General features: G+C 45.1%; 1 protein-coding gene across 1 annotated transcript in view; it reads right to left on the bottom strand.

The window, feature by feature from the left end:
• Positions 1–17,761, bottom strand: part of LPP (LIM domain containing preferred translocation partner in lipoma) — a 313,431-nt gene that overhangs the window by 202,032 nt on the left and 93,638 nt on the right. Inside the window, exon 4 of the mRNA XM_017726845.1 lies at positions 15,329–15,530. Within this exon, the coding sequence (XP_017582334.1) occupies positions 15,329–15,521 (193 nt within the window). The 5' untranslated portion in view covers positions 15,522–15,530. The remainder of the gene's footprint in view (positions 1–15,328; positions 15,531–17,761) is intronic.

Genomic DNA, 17,761 nt, shown 5'->3' with positions numbered 1-17,761 from the left:
CAAGCCCCCAGGGAAGGCCATGTGCCATAAAAATCCACCAGCCCGCCTGCATTGAAAGCACCACGCTCCTGGTCCTAAGATCTGAGCAGTTCAGTAAGGACTCCCTTTGGGCTTAAGATGCCTTCTTAACGTTACTAGCACACACAGGATGACTCGGAAGTGACATAATTGTGATCAGTGACATTCACTGGAGTCATTAGGGTGACCTGAAGATAATGCAGTTATCCACTCCAGTCGCTAACTCATATGAGAGCTACAAACACACAGCTCCGACTGAGATTCCAGCAGTCCCTGATGTCCACATGCCAGCCAGCCGTGAAACAAGCCCCCTGCCCATGAAGATCAGCCCACAGCTGAAGTACAGGACCTGAACAAGCCCCCTGGGACACAGCTTCCAAACCTTAACAGGAAAATATTTTATCAAAGACAGAAAACTCCATTCTCCTGTTTTCCAACAAATATTTTAAAAGTACATCAATATGGTGATATAAAATTGACATTTTCACAGAAAACACATTTGTGTCCCTGTGCAGATTATTCCCAATAAAAACTAGAGCTACTGGCTAAAGCTAGAAGTGTTTTTCTTTTCCTTGCAGGCTGTGCCTTCTCTCAGCTCTAGTGGGCCACCCCTGATAAGAAGTATCTGGCTTCAGGTCTTCCTCTATACAAATCCTCTCAGAGGAGCCATCGCTGACCTAACGGAGCAGCAACTGGGCTGTGCAAGCGTCAGGGGGAAATGTGCCCTGGGGTACCACTGAATGAGGGACAACCAAACAAAACCAACATTCCATTCTCAAACAGCATGTTAAAGCATTGGGAGCAGCAAAAAAATGCTTTGTTGTTTCTTGGCCACTTGCAAACGGTGATTATTCCATACCAAATAATTAACAAACAAGGACAGAATCCTCCAAGCTCTCTTTAGAGATCTTTTCAACGCATACCCTCATTTTAATCATTTACTGTTCGCAATAAAGAAGGAAAAACAAGGAGGTAAGAAATCTGACACGATCAAACCTTCCCTAGTCCCCACAAATAGACATTCACTGCCTTCCAATAGTCTTGACTAATCATTTTAATAAGTAGTGAAAAGATTTTGCAATTAAATACTTAGAGAAATAAGATGCCTCTTCCTGCTCCTTCTGATGCCTCATGAGTTTTCCAGCTCCTCTCATAAAGAGTTTTCATTACTCTGGGCATGATGGAGCCAGAACTGCTACAAGAGAAAGCTCTGATTTCAGTTTCATCTCAGCCACTGTCCAAATGCCCAGAAACTTCTCCACAGCTCTTCGATCACAGGGGGGAAAAAAAGCCAAAAAAAAAAACCCAAAAAAACAAAAAACGGGGAGTTTGAGTCATACAATCAGAACCACATTTGCTGGACAGGCTTGTCAGAAAAAAGCCCCTCTAGACTTAGTGTAAACTAAGCATATTTGGTCAAGTAGCAGTAGATAAAATAGACAGGGAGCCTCACAATGCCCTTCCTGCAGCCCCACATTTGTGGTGACAACTGCACTTTGCTCTGATGAAAAGTGACCTTTAGGCCCTGACATTTAGGTCCAGATTCTCCAACTTGTGTCACCTCCGCCTCCAGTTTCACAGGTCGAATTCACAGCACTTTAAATAGTTGGCAACATTCATTAAACATGAGCCCATGTCTTGCCCAACAGAGTCTTAAAATGGAATATTCCCGCTCCACAGTCCCATGCCATGGTGGATGGTCAACTTACACGAGGTACTGGATGTGCCATATCTCTTCGGAAAATCAACATACCAAGCGAAAGCTCATCTCCCAAAATAGTCACCCTGCTACTTTATTTCTCTTTTATTTGTTTCCCTACTGCAGTTACAAAACACATTCTCACTGAGGCAAAAGGGATCATTAGCCAGAGCACTTTTGGATGCAAAGAGGCAGCGCTAAATGCGCACCAGAAACAGGAATATTATACTGGTTTTCCCACATGAGAAGGCATAAAAAGGCAAATGGACCCTCCATTAGGTTGTCTCCATGATTTCAGGAAAACACCATATACTCAGAATGGAATCCTGATGATTCAAAGATTTCTTGTTTAAAAAGTCCAACCCTGACTGCAGGGAAATATCTCAGCTGTGGTCACGGATCATATCCCTTGCGTTGGATTAGCTGCTAAATTTAAAGTATTTTCTGTCTATCCAATCAGAATGATTTACTGGCATGGAGAAATGTTGTAAACATCATGAGTTTTCTGGTTCAGCCAAACCAATCGCTCCTGCAGCTAAGTCTGAAAGACTCTTGATCCTAATGAGGGACGTAAACAATTGAACAAAACCTAGAGATCTGCAGCTGGAGATCCACCAGCCCAACCTCCTCCTGCTGCCACAAGGTCATCTCTCCCTCTTGAGGGCCTGTGTCCCATTTTTACACACACACAAGCCGAGCACCCGATGCACCAAGAGAAGTCGGTCAAGTACTCTCCTGTTACAAACCCAACTGAAATTTCGGCTGTAGAAAAAGGTTACAGTGTCAGACTCAGCAGGATCACAGTTGGCAGGGATGGGTTAACAAGAAGAGATCAATTATTAATTTAATTCAAATCTAAGGCATTGAACAGACTAAGCAGAAGATTAGGAATATACTGGAATACTTCATGCATTATCTGGTATGACTGCATGGTAGCCCATCCATGCTGATACCAGAGGAGATGCAGACCAGCTGTGATTTTACCCAACTCACACTTCCCTCATGAGTTGCCTCTTGTTTTTATAAATTGATTTTTACGTAAGACAGCTGTGTCAGACCTGAGCTCCCAGTGTAATTTTCCCTCTATGCCTGCAGAATTAATTCAGTCAGCCAGGTTCTATTTCTCCTTGGGCACCACACAAAGAATTACAAATGGCTCTATTTGTGCCCAGCTGGTACAAAAGTGATGTCAAAAGTTAACGGGAAGGAAGAAAGGACCCAATTTCAAAAGCAAGGTCTGTGAGATAACCTTGGTCCCAGGACAGTGAGATATGGCAATTAGGAACATCTCATCTATCTGTCAGTCGGGGTCATTCAATGAGCTTGTTAACAAGAGGAAAGGTGGCACCTCAAAATACCAATTACAACTTTCCAGACTCAAACTGTGCTTTAGCCTCTTCTGCCCCCTGTGCCATCATCTCTAACCTGACAGGAAGGTCAGAATGAGCAACAGGAATTCAGTTTTCAAGAAGGAGCCCAATTGTACTGCAGATGAACAACCAATTGGCAGTTTTGCAGAAGTTGTGTGCTCTGGCTGGGGGGCTGCCAGGCCGTGCTGAGGAAGTGCATGGTGTTGACTTCCCAAAGTGAGTCACTTCTGTAAGCCCTGGGATGGTATTTATAGAGCTGGGGGAAAATTTCCAGGAAACATCACTTACTGGTACTCACAAAAATAGCAAGGAAAGTCTTCAATTACTAAACTTTTAAGGAAGAAAGTCTTTCTTCTTTATGACAAGACAGCAAAGCAGCAGCTTCTATGATTTTCTTGGAAGAAGTCACAATTAATAGTGTTCCTTATCTCACTTTTCTTTGACAGTAGTAGACGTTGCTCCTAAGATATTCGTTCAGTACAGCTGCAAGGTTGAGGTTTTTCTCCTCTCTTGTACAGATTATTTCCAGGATAAGATGTTGAAGTCATCCTTGTCTCCAAAAACTTTAGCAAGACTTGAACAAACCCAGGTACCAACAACAACTCAACCACAGCAGTCCAGATCAACCTGAACCTTTTACCCAGCTGTCCAGGATCCCCAGGGGGAATGGCTGTACCCTTCAGTAAACCACATGAATCTGCAAGTAGACCTGTTACTGATCATCAAACTACCACCTGCAGAGGTGAGCTGGTCCCCCTGAACAATCTAGATGTGCCCTGGTATCACAGAGAACACAAAAGCAGAGGAAGGGCACAGACTAGCAGCTGGATCAGTGCCTGTTCCCCTCCACATATGCAACAGCTCCCTTACGTCTCCTCAAAGCCAGGGACTGAGCAAGGCTTTCAGAAACATTTTGTCCCTGCAATAGTTTTAAGGATGCAACCACAAATCTGGGCCACTCTCAACAATTTTAGAGTATTTCCCCTTCTTTCCATTAAACACACACAGATTTACGCTCTTGCTTAGCAAGGATGGGCAGACCACGCCAGGCCTGGTCCCCTTCCCTAAGCAGTCAGCATACCCCATTGGGAAGGATGCAGACTAGCTGACCACAGAAGTGCAACTTCTGGAATGAAAAAGAAACTTTTTGAAGTATAAGATACAAGCACACAAACTTGTCCCCATCCCATACACAAACTGCAAATGCTTTAATTTATTACTATGACTTCCTGACTGCTCCTGCCACTGCCCTCCCTCTGAGACCTGGGGCCAACATTGGCCACATGGTCTTTGAGAAGGTCTCAGAGACATCTCCCTACATATTTTACACAAACCAGTAGCTTAAATGAGGACAAAAAACCAAGACAATGAGAGAAAGGCTCCTGGCAGGAACTCAACCAGTACCTGCTCTGCCTGGCCTCTCAGCTGGGCTCTCCTGGCACGGCCACTGGGAGGGCAGGTCAGGTCCAGCTCTCTGCCAAGCTATCAATCACCACAGCACACGGTTTGTGACACTCATGAGACATGACACCCTGTGCTATGCAATGGAGACCCAACAAGTTTGTTTTGCACATGCCACTGCAGTGTTGGCAGATACAGCAACGTGCTTTGGCTCACACTGACATGGGAAGCATTCAAAGCACTCATGCAGAGATAAGAGACTCCCCTCATCTCCTGCCTGAGACACACTGACCTCCCCTCCCTCCCTTCTCCTTGGCATCGTCAAAAATACAAAAATCTGTCCCTTATGTTTTCAAAATGTCTCTGTTTCACAGGGTTCTCCCCCCTTTTTTTTTTTTCATGAGGCCAATTAAAAATAAAAGTTTACCAGAAAGACAACAAGGAAAAAAAAAAAGCATCTGATACTATTGGATCCAGCCTGTAAGGATCTCACACATAAAAGAATTATGTCCCTGAGCACTTTCCAACAGACTTTCAGAAAATTTCATCTTTCTACTTCCCTGGCTGGATAGTCTGTTTGAGTAATTTTCTCTTTCTCCTGGGGCTGGTTGCTAAGAGACGCGCTATTACTTCTCCCTCTCTTATGACCCGATTACTGTGATCAGCAAAGACAGCATGCAGACAACAGCCCGACACGGCTCATACAAGAACATCGGGCTCGTTACAAAATAATGGACTGTATTAACACTCCACAGCCCCTTCGCTCGCCATGGCCTTTGGAGAGTCTCCAGGCACAACTGGGGGCTTTTACTTCCCCAGCTCTGAAGTGCACGCTCAAACATTTTAAATCACAGGACTGGGAAGGGAGAAGAATGGACTTTTACCTCCTGTGCTTCACCGTCTGACAGCCAGAACGGTGTTAATGGATCCTCACTGAGCAACCTTCCTTTCTTACCCTTCCCGAGAAGTGACCTAGGAACTATGATTATTCCTTTTCATTCTCTTGAAAAATAAACTTTGCAAACAGACAGCACAGTTTGGGTCAGAACATTCTCTTGAAGGGTCTGATAGCATGCTGTAAAGCTGATCATGGCACTTGAGAGGCTAAGAGGTGACCTGGTCCTGCAAAGAGATGAGATGGATAAGGAAAGCAGCTGGATAAGGAAAGCAGCTGGAAATATATCCAACTGTAGGTGTCCAGCAGTCCCAAGGAAGCTACGGGGATGCCCAACAGGCTCTCAGTTCATGCAGATGCAGCCACAGCCTGGTACTGTATTCTCTGCAAAAAAGAATAGGGGATGGAGCCAGCAGAGGAGATAGGAAACTTGGAGCACGGATTGGGAGCTTGCACTGAGGGGTACATGGGGCAAAAAGTTAAGGAAAGTTGATTTTGTTGATGTTATTACCAAAGAACTGGTCTTCTAAGGATGGGGCCACCAACCTCAGAGACCATCAGTCTCCACTCAGTACGAATTCAACCCTCACCACATTCACTTTTTATAACATAAATTTCAAACTTCTATACTTTCTTCTATTAAATCGACTTTTGAAAGATTGTGTTTACCCACACTGTTTTGGTACCATTTTCGTACTCTTGAGGGCCTCCTCTCCTCCCACCAGCTCACTCAGGGCAACTCCTGTGGCAGGACCCCTGGGCAGACCCTCATACCACAGGTAGTACAGAGTATTTAGAAACACCAGTTGATAAAACTTCTCAAGTAGGCCTTGTAACAGAGATGACCCACCCAGAGCACAGGTTCCTTCCTCATCTCCATGTCATTTCCCATAAATTCAATGCTTTGCACAACAAATGCCAGCTGTCATGACAGTGCAATTTCTACCCACCAGCCCTTAACACCAGGTTTGGCTTTATGATTTGGGTCATGTCTAGACGAAATCAAAACCTTTCCTTAGTCATTGTCATCACAGGAATTAAGAGTTGGAAGAGACATGCGACTCTTTTGCACTTCAGCTCCTCAAAGAGTTTGGGTAAATCCCCAGTCAAGCCCCTGGAGCATGCCTGCACTTCCTTCCATGGCTGTGACTTTGCAGTGCACGTGCTGGTTAAAGAAGACAGGAGGGGAATTTTCAGATAGTGGGAAACTAATTCACTGCTTATTAGGAACCACAGCAGATCCCTGCTCATCTCCTGCAAAATCGCCCTCCCCCGGCAAAGCAGAGCCACGGGACTCTCAGTCCTGCTCACGGACCCTCAATTCCTGTGCCAACCCCACCTAAACATGCTTTGCTTAGCAACAAACATTTCAGGCCTTGTATATTTAGTCCAAATTGTAATTGTGTAGGATTCACTGCCAGAAATGCCTGCTCTTTGGCCACAAGCACAGCTTCTGCGGCTTCAAGAGTTGCTCATTCATTCTTCCAACCTTTTATTACACCAACCTGTAATATAATCCAATAGACATTTACTGGTTGCTCTGATTTAGCAGGACTCAGCCTGGCAAAATAAAAAAGCTTGACGCAGAGAAAAGGAAAAGCATACATAAAATCCTTTACTATAATGGTTAGTTTTCAGTGTGTAGAAAAGCAGCATTGTGTGAAGCAGGGGAAAAAAAAAAAAAGTATTACTTGACTGTTAACTGTCCTATAACAATTGTTATTATTTAACAGACTAGCATCTGGAGGATGTTAACATTTCAGATTAAAATAAAAGGGACAAGTGCTGCCTGCTTGAATTCAAGCTATTTCTGCATTAGCATTGCTCTCTTGCTTTGACTGGGCACCATGTAAAACTACATATATACAGCCATGTAAAACTACATATAGGACAAACATTATCTTTTTAACAGAAGGTTTGATATGGTTGATGACAGATGTTTGCAATTCAAGTTATAAAACGATGGTTCCTTTCCATTTCAGTGTGTCAGAAAAGTCTTTTCTTTCTCTTTTTCCCTTCCCTTTTTTGCCCTTTTTCTTTATTCTACCCAAACTATTGTGGTTCACAGAACAGGCCACTGCTAAGATGAATCACTATTCGATGTTTGAAATAATGAAGTGGAAAAATTAAATATAGTATCTTGGAAGAACAGACAGACAGGAGAAAACGAAAATGAGAAAAAATAGTCAAGGCAGAAAAAAATTAAGAATCTACCTGCTGAGAAGTGCAGTGTTTGCTTTATGATACCAAATAACTGAGAAAATACAAGCTCACTCACCAGAATGAAACCCAAGGCTAGGCACTACTTCAAGTAGTTCCCAAATAAGAGGCAATGTGTTCCAGAGCCTGTGAAAATTTAATATTTGTAATTCTAACAAAACACAGTCAGAATACTTAATAAAACCTGGTGGCTTGACTTGACATTTTGTGAACTACAGATAAGTATACTGGTTCAATAACAGTTTTTATGCCCTTGTTTTATGCTGCATTTTTCCTAGGGCCTTTTTCTGAGCTGGTATTTCAAAAAAGAAAATGCTCATCCTGAGAGCAAAGCCAGGACACAGTTCTACAGATTTGTGTCTGGCAAAAAAAAAAAAAACAAAAAAACAAACCAACAGATGCAGACACTGTTATCCAGCACAACTTTTGGGATGACTGCTATCAAGACAGAGGGCCCCACACAGAGCCAGTTTATTCACACTGGTGAGAATCACAGGTCCTGACACTGGTCACTGTGCTGTAGACAACTGGGCATAAATCCCTACGCCCGTAACTCAGAAGTTATTGAGTGGAGCGACGCTGCCCAGGCACAAAGGCACCAGCTTGGTCCCACGCCTCTTCAACATGGCCCAGCTTGCTTGGGGCAGTTTAAATCCAGTTTTATACAAATGAGAACCACCACTCATTTCCAACTGGTTTTGCTTGGTTCTTAACCAACGGGAGAGAGGATGTCCTCAGAGAGAAATCAGTGGACACTTCCAAAAGGCTGCCCCAAACTGGTTCACAGCTACTCCTTAACAAGGGACCCCTGCCTTCCCACACGTTCTGTGGTGTTCAGGGGCTTTGTTTGTACTTTAAATGCTCTTGTGTGAAGGTAGCAAGCCCACCACAAAGAGGCCTGGAGCCTCAAGATCATTTTCACCGGCTGCATTTTCTAAGAGCCTGTGGATGATGCAGTTCTGATGAATAAAGTATTGCTTCATTTGCTGCATCTCATTCAGCACAAAAAACACATGGAAAAATGAAGGAAGGATTAAGAAAGACTTTAAAAGTGTATAATATGCACTTTAAAAAAGCTTTTTCTAATAAACAAGAACTGACATGGAGGCTGTGCTCAGGCCCAGTCAGGATGATTTGCAACAGTAAGGTCACCTTTTTACTCACACCACATTTTTCAGCTCCATGAGATCTGTCCTGTGAGGGATGGGACAACAGCATCCACTGCAATTAATGGGACCAGAAAAGCATTAGAGCACTTCTCAGCCTATCTTTTGGTCCCATCACTGAGACACTGCCTCCCCCATGAAGCATCAATGATTTTTTTTCAGCTGGCGGCAGAGATGAGGAGCAAGAGAGGGGCCAGCAGATCCCACTGGAAATACTCTGGTACTCACAGGACTCAATTCAGAATAACAACGTGTTCCCATGCCTCATCTGGGCAGCAGCAATGGTCCACAGGCGTAACTCCTAACCTGTGCAAGACAGCTCCTGCTGCCTGTCCAGTTCTGGATAATTGCATCATCCCATGCTAGTGCTGAACAATGCACACACAAAACCACTCCAGGAGCATGGCTGAGACAGCTCACTGTGCCTGCATCCCAGCTTCCCTCCAACCACCAGTACAGTACTGCAGAAGCTCCTGAGATACTCCAAGGAGCAGGTACAACACCCCTCTGCCTCTCAGCCAACACAGCCCTTCCACTAGTGACAATTCCTCCTGCTATGGAACAGACCCAGCACAGATAACCAGGAAAAAAACCCGAAACAACCACAGAATCTGTCAGGTCAGCCTGAATTTATTCTTTCAGGGCTCTCAATACAAGTAATGAATAGACTCTGGACCTTGTGGGCCCCTATGAACTGTCAAAGACTGCAGAGCAGAGAACAGCACAGCTACAACACAGGGTGTCTAGTCCAATAAATCCATACCCAAGATTCAAAAACTAAGACAGAGCTACTGATAGCAGCTGCTGTAAACAAAACCCACTAGGTATATCTGCCTGGAAAAAAATAAAACCCCAACAGCAAAACAACAAACAGCCTGCTAAGTCATGCTCCCAGACCCCTACAGACATAGCAGAACATAACTTGCCAGTGCTCAAAAGCCTCCACACACATGAGGAAGAGGAGGGCACAGAGAGAGTCAAGCTCTGGCAAACCCAGATCAGCTGGGTTCAAGAACACACACTGGTATCCACAACAGAGCCTTGCCCTGGAGCTGGTCCTGCTTATTTGCCTTGTCTCATGAATCACTAGCCCACTTCTCCAACCAAGGTAAATGGAAGGAGATGTTTTTTAAAAAAAAGTAATTAAAACCTCAAAGACCTTCACATGAGACCTGTTGTTCACCCTATCAGAAAGGTGCCCAAGGAAAGGAAGGAGAAGAGAGGAGCTTGCTTTGAGTCTCATCCCTTCATTTAGTTTCCATTATTAAATCCATATTAACTGTTTCTGCAAATACTATATTCACCAAGGATGGCAATTACAAGGAAAGACATCAGCACTAACAAATACTGAATTTAGAAGTACCCAAGAGCATAAACTAAAATGGCTAATTTTGTAAAGCATGTCCTGAGAGCCCCAGAGTGTGACAGAGAAGCACCTCCAAGCACTGGGCAGCCCCCCAAAAGGAGTGACTGCCCTGTGAGGGTGCTGCCTGCACATCCCTTTCTGACCAGGGCTGGCACTGCAGCATCTTGTTCTGTCTCAGGCAGACTGAGAAAAACACACAGTCCTGTTCACACGAACAAAAGACATTGCAAGAATATGACAGATTTGGTTTTTTCGGAGTGGAAAGAGTCATCTTTGCAGGAGCAGGAGACCTCCTGGGAGCCATGCAATGATCTGCACTTCCCAGTAGGCAAGGATGGACTCATATCCTTCCCCACTGCCATGAAATCATCCTTCAAGTGACTGCACACAGTGGCAGAGGAGGTGTATTCAATCCCCAAGGAGCTGCCCTAGTGCCCACAAATGCTGGGCTGGAAAGCCCAACCCTGCAATCCAGCTGAGCCTCCCCAGCTCACCACCACTGTGCTCCACCTGTTTCAGAAGAGTCTTCTTTCTGCTGGCCTCACAGAGCTTTATTTGCAGGCAAGGCGGAAAGGCAAGGGGGAAAGAACTTTTGTGGTTACCAAAACAAGATTCAAACCAAAAGGATCCAAACCAAAAGGCAACTCACACTGCTAACTCACTGTTCCCAAGTCATCCAGTGGCCCTGACTCAGACTTTTCCGAGCACCTCTAACTGACGACAGATTTTTACATGTTTCTGAAGACCCCGATTCTGGCCTTACAACCCCCAGTGCCACCCCAGCAGCACCAGCCCCGTGGCAGCAGGCACAGAGCCAGCAGATCAGCTGTCATCAACCTCACCCCACACCAGATGCCTCCTTAGTCTGCCTCGCAGGGTGAGGCCTCATTTTCTGGAACTAAGGCAAAAATGGAATTTGCTTCATTTGCAAGCTATAAATCCTTCCATCTTCCTGAGCCCAGCATCGATGCGAACACCTGTGTGGCAGTGTTTCCCTAAGGCTCCAGCTCTGCTGAAGATGCTGAAATACCATTTTAAGTTTAAAAGCTGGAGAGCAGGAGAGAAACAAGGGGCAGGGAAAGGAGGAAGGGCAACCACAGAAAGGTGTGGATTGGAAAGACCTTGAAAAATAATCCAATCCAAAGCCCCTGCCATCAGCTAGGATATCTTCCACTAGATCAGGTCCCCTGTCCAACCTGACCCTGAGCACTTTAAACAATGGGGCACCCAATGCTTTTAAAGGAAACAAAATTAATACCAACCCCTCAGAAAAAAGATACTAGTTTCTTTAAGAGATTTTCCGTGTAGGACAAAACCCATTGTGCACACTGCTGGGCAGGGTCTGCTGAGCAAAAGAGGGAGGGGGCAGGAAACACCAAACACATGAGCATGGAGAAAGAAGCCAAATATATAAGAAGCAGACTGTCAGGACCCATGGCTGGTTGATACCTCATCCATCTCAGGACTCATCTTCTCCCAGCATGAAGAGAAGATGCTCTTAAACTTCAAACACATCTAGCTCCATCCAAGGACCACCCCTGACCCCAGTTAAACTCTTAAGAGCTATGGCTCAGATGTCTGGACATCTAATTTTGATTTCCAGCCTAATTCCTCAGCAGCTACACTTCCTCCCCATGCACAATTGTTCACCTGGTAGATAAAGATCTTCCCCAAGCTTGAACAGCTCTCCTCTCTCTGTGGGGTAAATACAGAGTTCTCCAAGATGATGAGCACCGGCACCTCCCAGGAACTGTGGTGCTCACACCTCCCAGGATCAGGCAAGGTTAATCCCCTGCAAACCATCACAGTGGGGAGTGGAAGCACTAAACCCTCCAGGAACCCAGCTCAGACCACAGCAGGCATTTGTAGGACCTATAAAAACAGGCTGTGCCTGCCTCTTGGGCTGGCTGCATGGCAGAGACCTGTGCAGAATGCTAAGCAGAGCTGCGGTCTTATTGATGATGATGATCATTACTTTTACCACTACTGCAGTCATACCCAGGGGCCCCCAAACAGATCCCTGCAAGAGCAAGGCATGGTCTCTGCTTTGATGAGTTGATAAATCTGGTCCAAAACAAGCTGAGCAACTCAGCGTGGCAAACAGCAAGAAGGGGGGCTAGCAGCACCAGGAAAATTGCAACTTCACTGGTCTAAACACATGCCTTGAGTGCTTCAAATCACAGTAAAATGCTTCTGGTTTATAAAATGTTGGCTGTTGCCACTTCACTTTTTTTCAGTCATGTAACCATTTCTAACTTCTGTTAAAGTTCCATTAAGTAGCTTTTAATCAGCACCTTCTAGCTGAGTTTTATGCAGGTGTCAGGAAATAAAAAGTCAAGGTGAGACCAAGGAAATGCTTTGGTGGGAGATGGGAGGGAGAGGGGGGTATACACAGTACCTGCTCCATGGCCTGTCACTCCAGTGTCTTTTCCCTCTACTTTTAATACAATCAAGAAATAAAAACACAAATGTGATCAGGTGGACAGACCCTCTACGTGCAAGCAACACACCCACAAAATAATAAGAAGAACCACAAGGCCAGAGGATACATATTCCTAAACATTAAAAGCAACCAGGTGAAGCAATTACCAGGAACAGATTTTGCCAGTCTCCCAGAGAGATTCCAGATACTACAAAGGCTGCAGGGAGCCAAATCCAGTGACACTGCTGGGGCAGGCAAGGCTGTGATGAGCACAGCCACTCCCTGACCCACAACAGCCCCAGGACAGCCCTTCCCCAGAGCAGTGCTGTTGCTCCCACTCATCTCCAGCAGAAGGATGCATGGGAAGCCCATGTGCCTCCAGATAAGCAGCTGTGGCAGGGTAGGAGGGATGAAAACACACCAGGGTGCAAGGGGATGCTGCTGCTCCCCTACCTACAGACTCGCAGCTAACCAGGTGAGAAAGACCTGTATCCAACAGAGGACAAATTTAGGCAGAATGATAGTGCCCCTGTAAAGCAGGGAACCAGTGGGGCTTGGAGTCATCTCCCAGGCTTAATTATTGCTGCAAAAATCAGGGAGGTCATGAAAAAAAAAATTAGGGAGCCTGGAGGAGTGAAGGGAGCCATAGAAAGTGAATGAAGCACATCGAGCAAAAAATTTCTCACTGTCCCCTCATCCCTTGCCTGCCAGATCCCAGAAGACTCACGTTCTCAGGGTTGTATATGGATGGGCAGTGGCTTTGCACGGGCTGCTGACAGAGACCAGCAGTGTGTCACCTTCTGAAAGTGGATTAGTTTAAGCTGCAGGCATGTTGTCACTTCACTAAGCCCATCCCTGACCAGGTCTTGGCCAACCCTGAGCCCTTCCAGCCCTGTCAGATAATGATGTGATCTCTAAAAGCCCAGCATCAGACAAGGCAAGGGACTTGCACTGACCAAGGCCCCTGGGAGCTCCCAACTGTCTCCTGGTTTCCAGCCCAGGTACTCTTGGTCACATGAGAAACGTTTGAATGTCTTGTGTCCCCTTGTCAGCCTGCAGTGCCTGCTCTGCTCTTTGGGAAAACCTCCTTCCCCAAATGGCAAGCACAATTTTTTTAGAAGGTGGTAATGTTCCTGAGTCACATACAATCAGACCTACAATCACTAAAGCACTGACAATTAAGACATACTGACCTTTTTCACACAAAAAATACTGACTGATCAGGAACGGATTTCCTAGGAAAAAAGGGTCATTTTCCATTATTATTTTTAATTGCAAGAGAATTAGAAAAATAAGAATTTCCACTTGACTTGAAGGTGACATTTTCTTTGCATTTGAGAAATGGATTATTTTTTACTTTTTAAATTCCAAATGTCTTTCTCTTCCTATTTCTCACTAAGTTTTGTTACTGAAGGCAGCAGAACAGGTGCATATGACTTCGCTTTTCCCCCTCCAACACATTTTCTTTTTTCGTTCTGAATTCTCCGAAGTTAGAGAGGCAGAGGAAGAAAAACCAAAACACTCATCAGGCTTTTCCAACTTTCCTATAAAATGTCCTTAGCTTTAGAAAATCACTCAAGTGTAGGATTTAATATGCTGCTTTGTTTTTCTTCTCTTTTCCATTACTCTGTAGTCTTCCTGAAAATGCATACGCTTTCAAAAGATAGAGCAGAAAGAGGAAAACATATACAGGTGATATTTATCTCATTGTGCTCAACACAAAAGAGGAAAAAGTGGTGAAGGAACAATGTAGAGCATCCAAAACCAGATACAAAAGCTGGTTTGGCAATTTTCTTGAACACAACTGAACTTCTCTTTGGAGAAAGGTTGGAGAGGAGGAGGGGAAGAACTTCCCCCCATTTCTACCTACAGTGAATCACTAGGGATAGAAATGTCATGCTCTGCCAAGACAGCTACCACTCTCTCCTAAAATCCTTGGCCTTCACCTTGTTTCTGCTGCAGCTCCATCACAAACTCTCCATTGTCAGCCAGGGGCATCCCAGGTGCTCCCAGCCACGCACTCCTGCTACTGGGAACTCCCTCCCTCCATGTGTCCACGAGCCAGGAACCCAAATCCCACTCTTGTTGCTCAACTACATCGAGAGACGAGGACTTTCACAGCAAGAAGTAAAGGAAGGCTGATACACAGTGACTGGCAGGCTTTTGTCTTGCTGACATAACAGCTCCAGAGGCCATTGCGATGGTCATGGAAACATCCTCTCAATTATTTCATATTCAAGAGTGTTCCATAGTAGAGGGAAAGAACAAAAGTAAAACAATCCAGCCAGCAGACTGGGGAAGAAACACTTCAAGACTCATTGGCCCAACTTATGCCCTACCACCTCCAATTATACTCCTATTCCCACAGATAAATCCCTTGTTTGTAAAGCATTCCCACTGTGCTGGGGTAAAAGAACCAATACCGAAAAGGGTTGTTTGAGCCCAAGCTCCTTGAATCAACATGTACCAGCAGGGACCAAACAAGCAAAACCCCTTGAAAAGTACCAGTCTTGGACATAGGACATCTGCTTTCAATTAAAAACCAAGAAAGATCTGTCCTCGTGCCCTCTCCCAGCCCTGCACCTCTCAGAGGGGTAACTAACCAGAGCAAGGGCAGGAGATACCTTCACATTCTTCTTGATTTGAATGATCTGAAAAAGAGAGGCTCCCACAAACTCACCAACAAAGAACAAATCAAGAACAGCCTGTGTTAGCAGTCAGTTCCTCTGAACTAGGCAGTTGTGGTTCCTTCCTAAAAAATAAATACTCACCATCACCTCCTGGTTGCTTGTATGGGTTGTACTTTGGTTTGGGGGCAACCACAGGCGCAAACTTCTTTGGGGTCTGCTGGGTGGACACGGAGATGCTGGGAGTCCCAAAGGTGTGTGTGGTCTCCATCCTTGCAGTAACATGACCAACAGGCTCGTTGGTACTCTTGGGTGGCAACCAGGACGGGTGGGACATGATTCAGGTCTGAGAGGAGACACAAAGAGAGTCACTTGTACATTAGGAATTTAGGCTGGGGAAATAACAGTTGCAATCCTGCTATTTTGCTGGTTTATGAAATCAAACCTACAAAAGCCTTTAAAATATGTTTAACTGGTGCATGCTTAACTTTAAACACGTTGTTCCTAATGTATAGAACTTTAGATATAAATTTGTCTTTCTCTCCCCAGCAGGTCAGAATTACTGATCAGGTTATTGTTGCTACCTGCAGAAATCACTGCTATTTCCCTCTTCAAACCAGAGCAGAGACAGGCTGATACCCTGAAGCAGCCCATCAATCCCACCCTGCATTCAGCACAGTAGGGGTGTATTTGCCTTTCCCTGTTAGGCCTTTTTGAGTACATTAATGTACAACAGTGCAGGTGCTCTGGGGACAGGTCTAGTCACAGATAGGCAGACACACTTTCAAAATACACTTTTAGCACTTTTTCACATGTCATTTAGGACCCCATGCCCCAGTGATTTTCATTCAGACTTTTAAGAAAACAGATTTCAAAAGCAGCTAACCATTCTTGATGCCTCCATTTCTGAATGCCCAGCTTAAGACATTTTAAAAGCATGTCAATCTTGAAAAAATGCCAGAATCTCATAACTGCTGACAACCAGGCTCCTTTCAGACATTTTGACTTGTGTAACAAAAAACAGAGGCAGCCCTAATTATTACTTATTTATGAAAATTTTGGCTTTAGCCTCTTAAAAGCCTACATCACTTTTGAGAACTGGGTTCACATGCTGCTGAAAACATTGCCTACAAAAAACCTGTTCACTGCAATAAACAAGTGCTTTTCACCCCACACAAACCACACTCGCTGGGTAGCAATGATGGTCCTACTGTACCATCAGATGGTCCTATGGAGCTGGATTTGAGATGTGATGGAGAAATTAAGACCCCACACAGACGAAAGTTAATGCTAATTCTGGAGCTCTTGAGCACCCTGTCACTTCTGCCCATGCACTGCTTTGGTGTCAGAACCCCTTAAGTCTACCAAAACCAGCAGGTATCTGTGACCCAATCAGGAAATATTTGATTTGATCATGGAAGAGGATCAGTACAAGACATAGGATCAAGGTCTCAACACGGTAGTGCAAGGCCAGCACCTCCAGCTAAGAGCAATGCTAAAACTGATGTATATACATGTGTGCTTATTCCAACCAGTAATTTACTTCAGGAAACAGTTTCCTGCTTGAGGAGTAATTTCTACTTGAAGCCCCAGTGTCTGACCCAACACTATGAGGTAGACAATTTTTGGTCATCTTCCGCCTCCATCACTCCTTGCATGAGAGAGGAACTGCCAAACATCAGTCCCAACACTTTTGTCTCTTCCTGGTCATGCAGTCAGACTGTTTGACATGCAGACAGTGGTTTCACAATTCCTACCATTAGGAAGTGAGCCTGCTGCACTAGGAATTGAATACCAGTGAAGGGAAGCCACTGAAGCTGGCTAGAAATGAGGCAGCCAGGAACATGGCAGGAGCAGCCCGGAAATGTATCCAAGGCTGAGCTGCAAGGACACAACTTTCCTCCCTCACAGGCCTGCTGTCCAACACTACAGTAAGAGTGCAGAGCATCATTCTGAAAGCAAGAAGTGAAAGGCAGGTCCTCCCCACAGGGTTGGAGAGGAAACCAGTCATAGTGGGTGGGGGCCAAGGGCACAGGAACCACGGTCCCACCGCCTGGTACTTCCCATTACCAAGACCAGGCCTGATGGACCTGGAAAACAACCGTCACTCCACCAGTAGATTCACCTACACTGCTGTCTCCTCCTCCTCCATCCTTCAAAACTGTAAAAGCAGCAATAAAACTCCGGCAACTATCTAGGTTTTAAGAGCAGAAAGCAATGAGGGCAGTCAGCCTTAAGAGCTAAACAGGACAAGTCTGCACTTTGCAGAGTTATTACATCCAAAGATGACTGTACCTTACCCATCGCTAAAAGCATCCTGGAGTTTAATTCTGACAGGTTTTCAGCCTCTGGCTTGACATCTCATATAAAAGAGATGGATTTCATCCTGCTGCAATGGAGCACCCTCAGACCCTGGACAGTGCCTCCATACTGATTCAAAGCAAAAGAAAAACAAAATCCCAGTACTGACTAGATTATAACCATTCCTGTTCTGGAATGTTCCTTAACCACCCCCCAGGCAGCATGCCTCGGTCCCACTGAACTCTCATGGTCTGCTAGGCTGATGACAGGGACGGG

This window comes from Corvus brachyrhynchos, unplaced genomic scaffold, assembly GCF_000691975.1.
Source record: "Corvus brachyrhynchos isolate BGI_N302 unplaced genomic scaffold, ASM69197v1 scaffold162, whole genome shotgun sequence".
Lineage (NCBI taxonomy): Eukaryota > Metazoa > Chordata > Aves > Passeriformes > Corvidae > Corvus > Corvus brachyrhynchos.
Note: the sequence above shows the minus strand (reverse complement) of the source record. Positions and strands in the feature narration are given on the sequence as shown.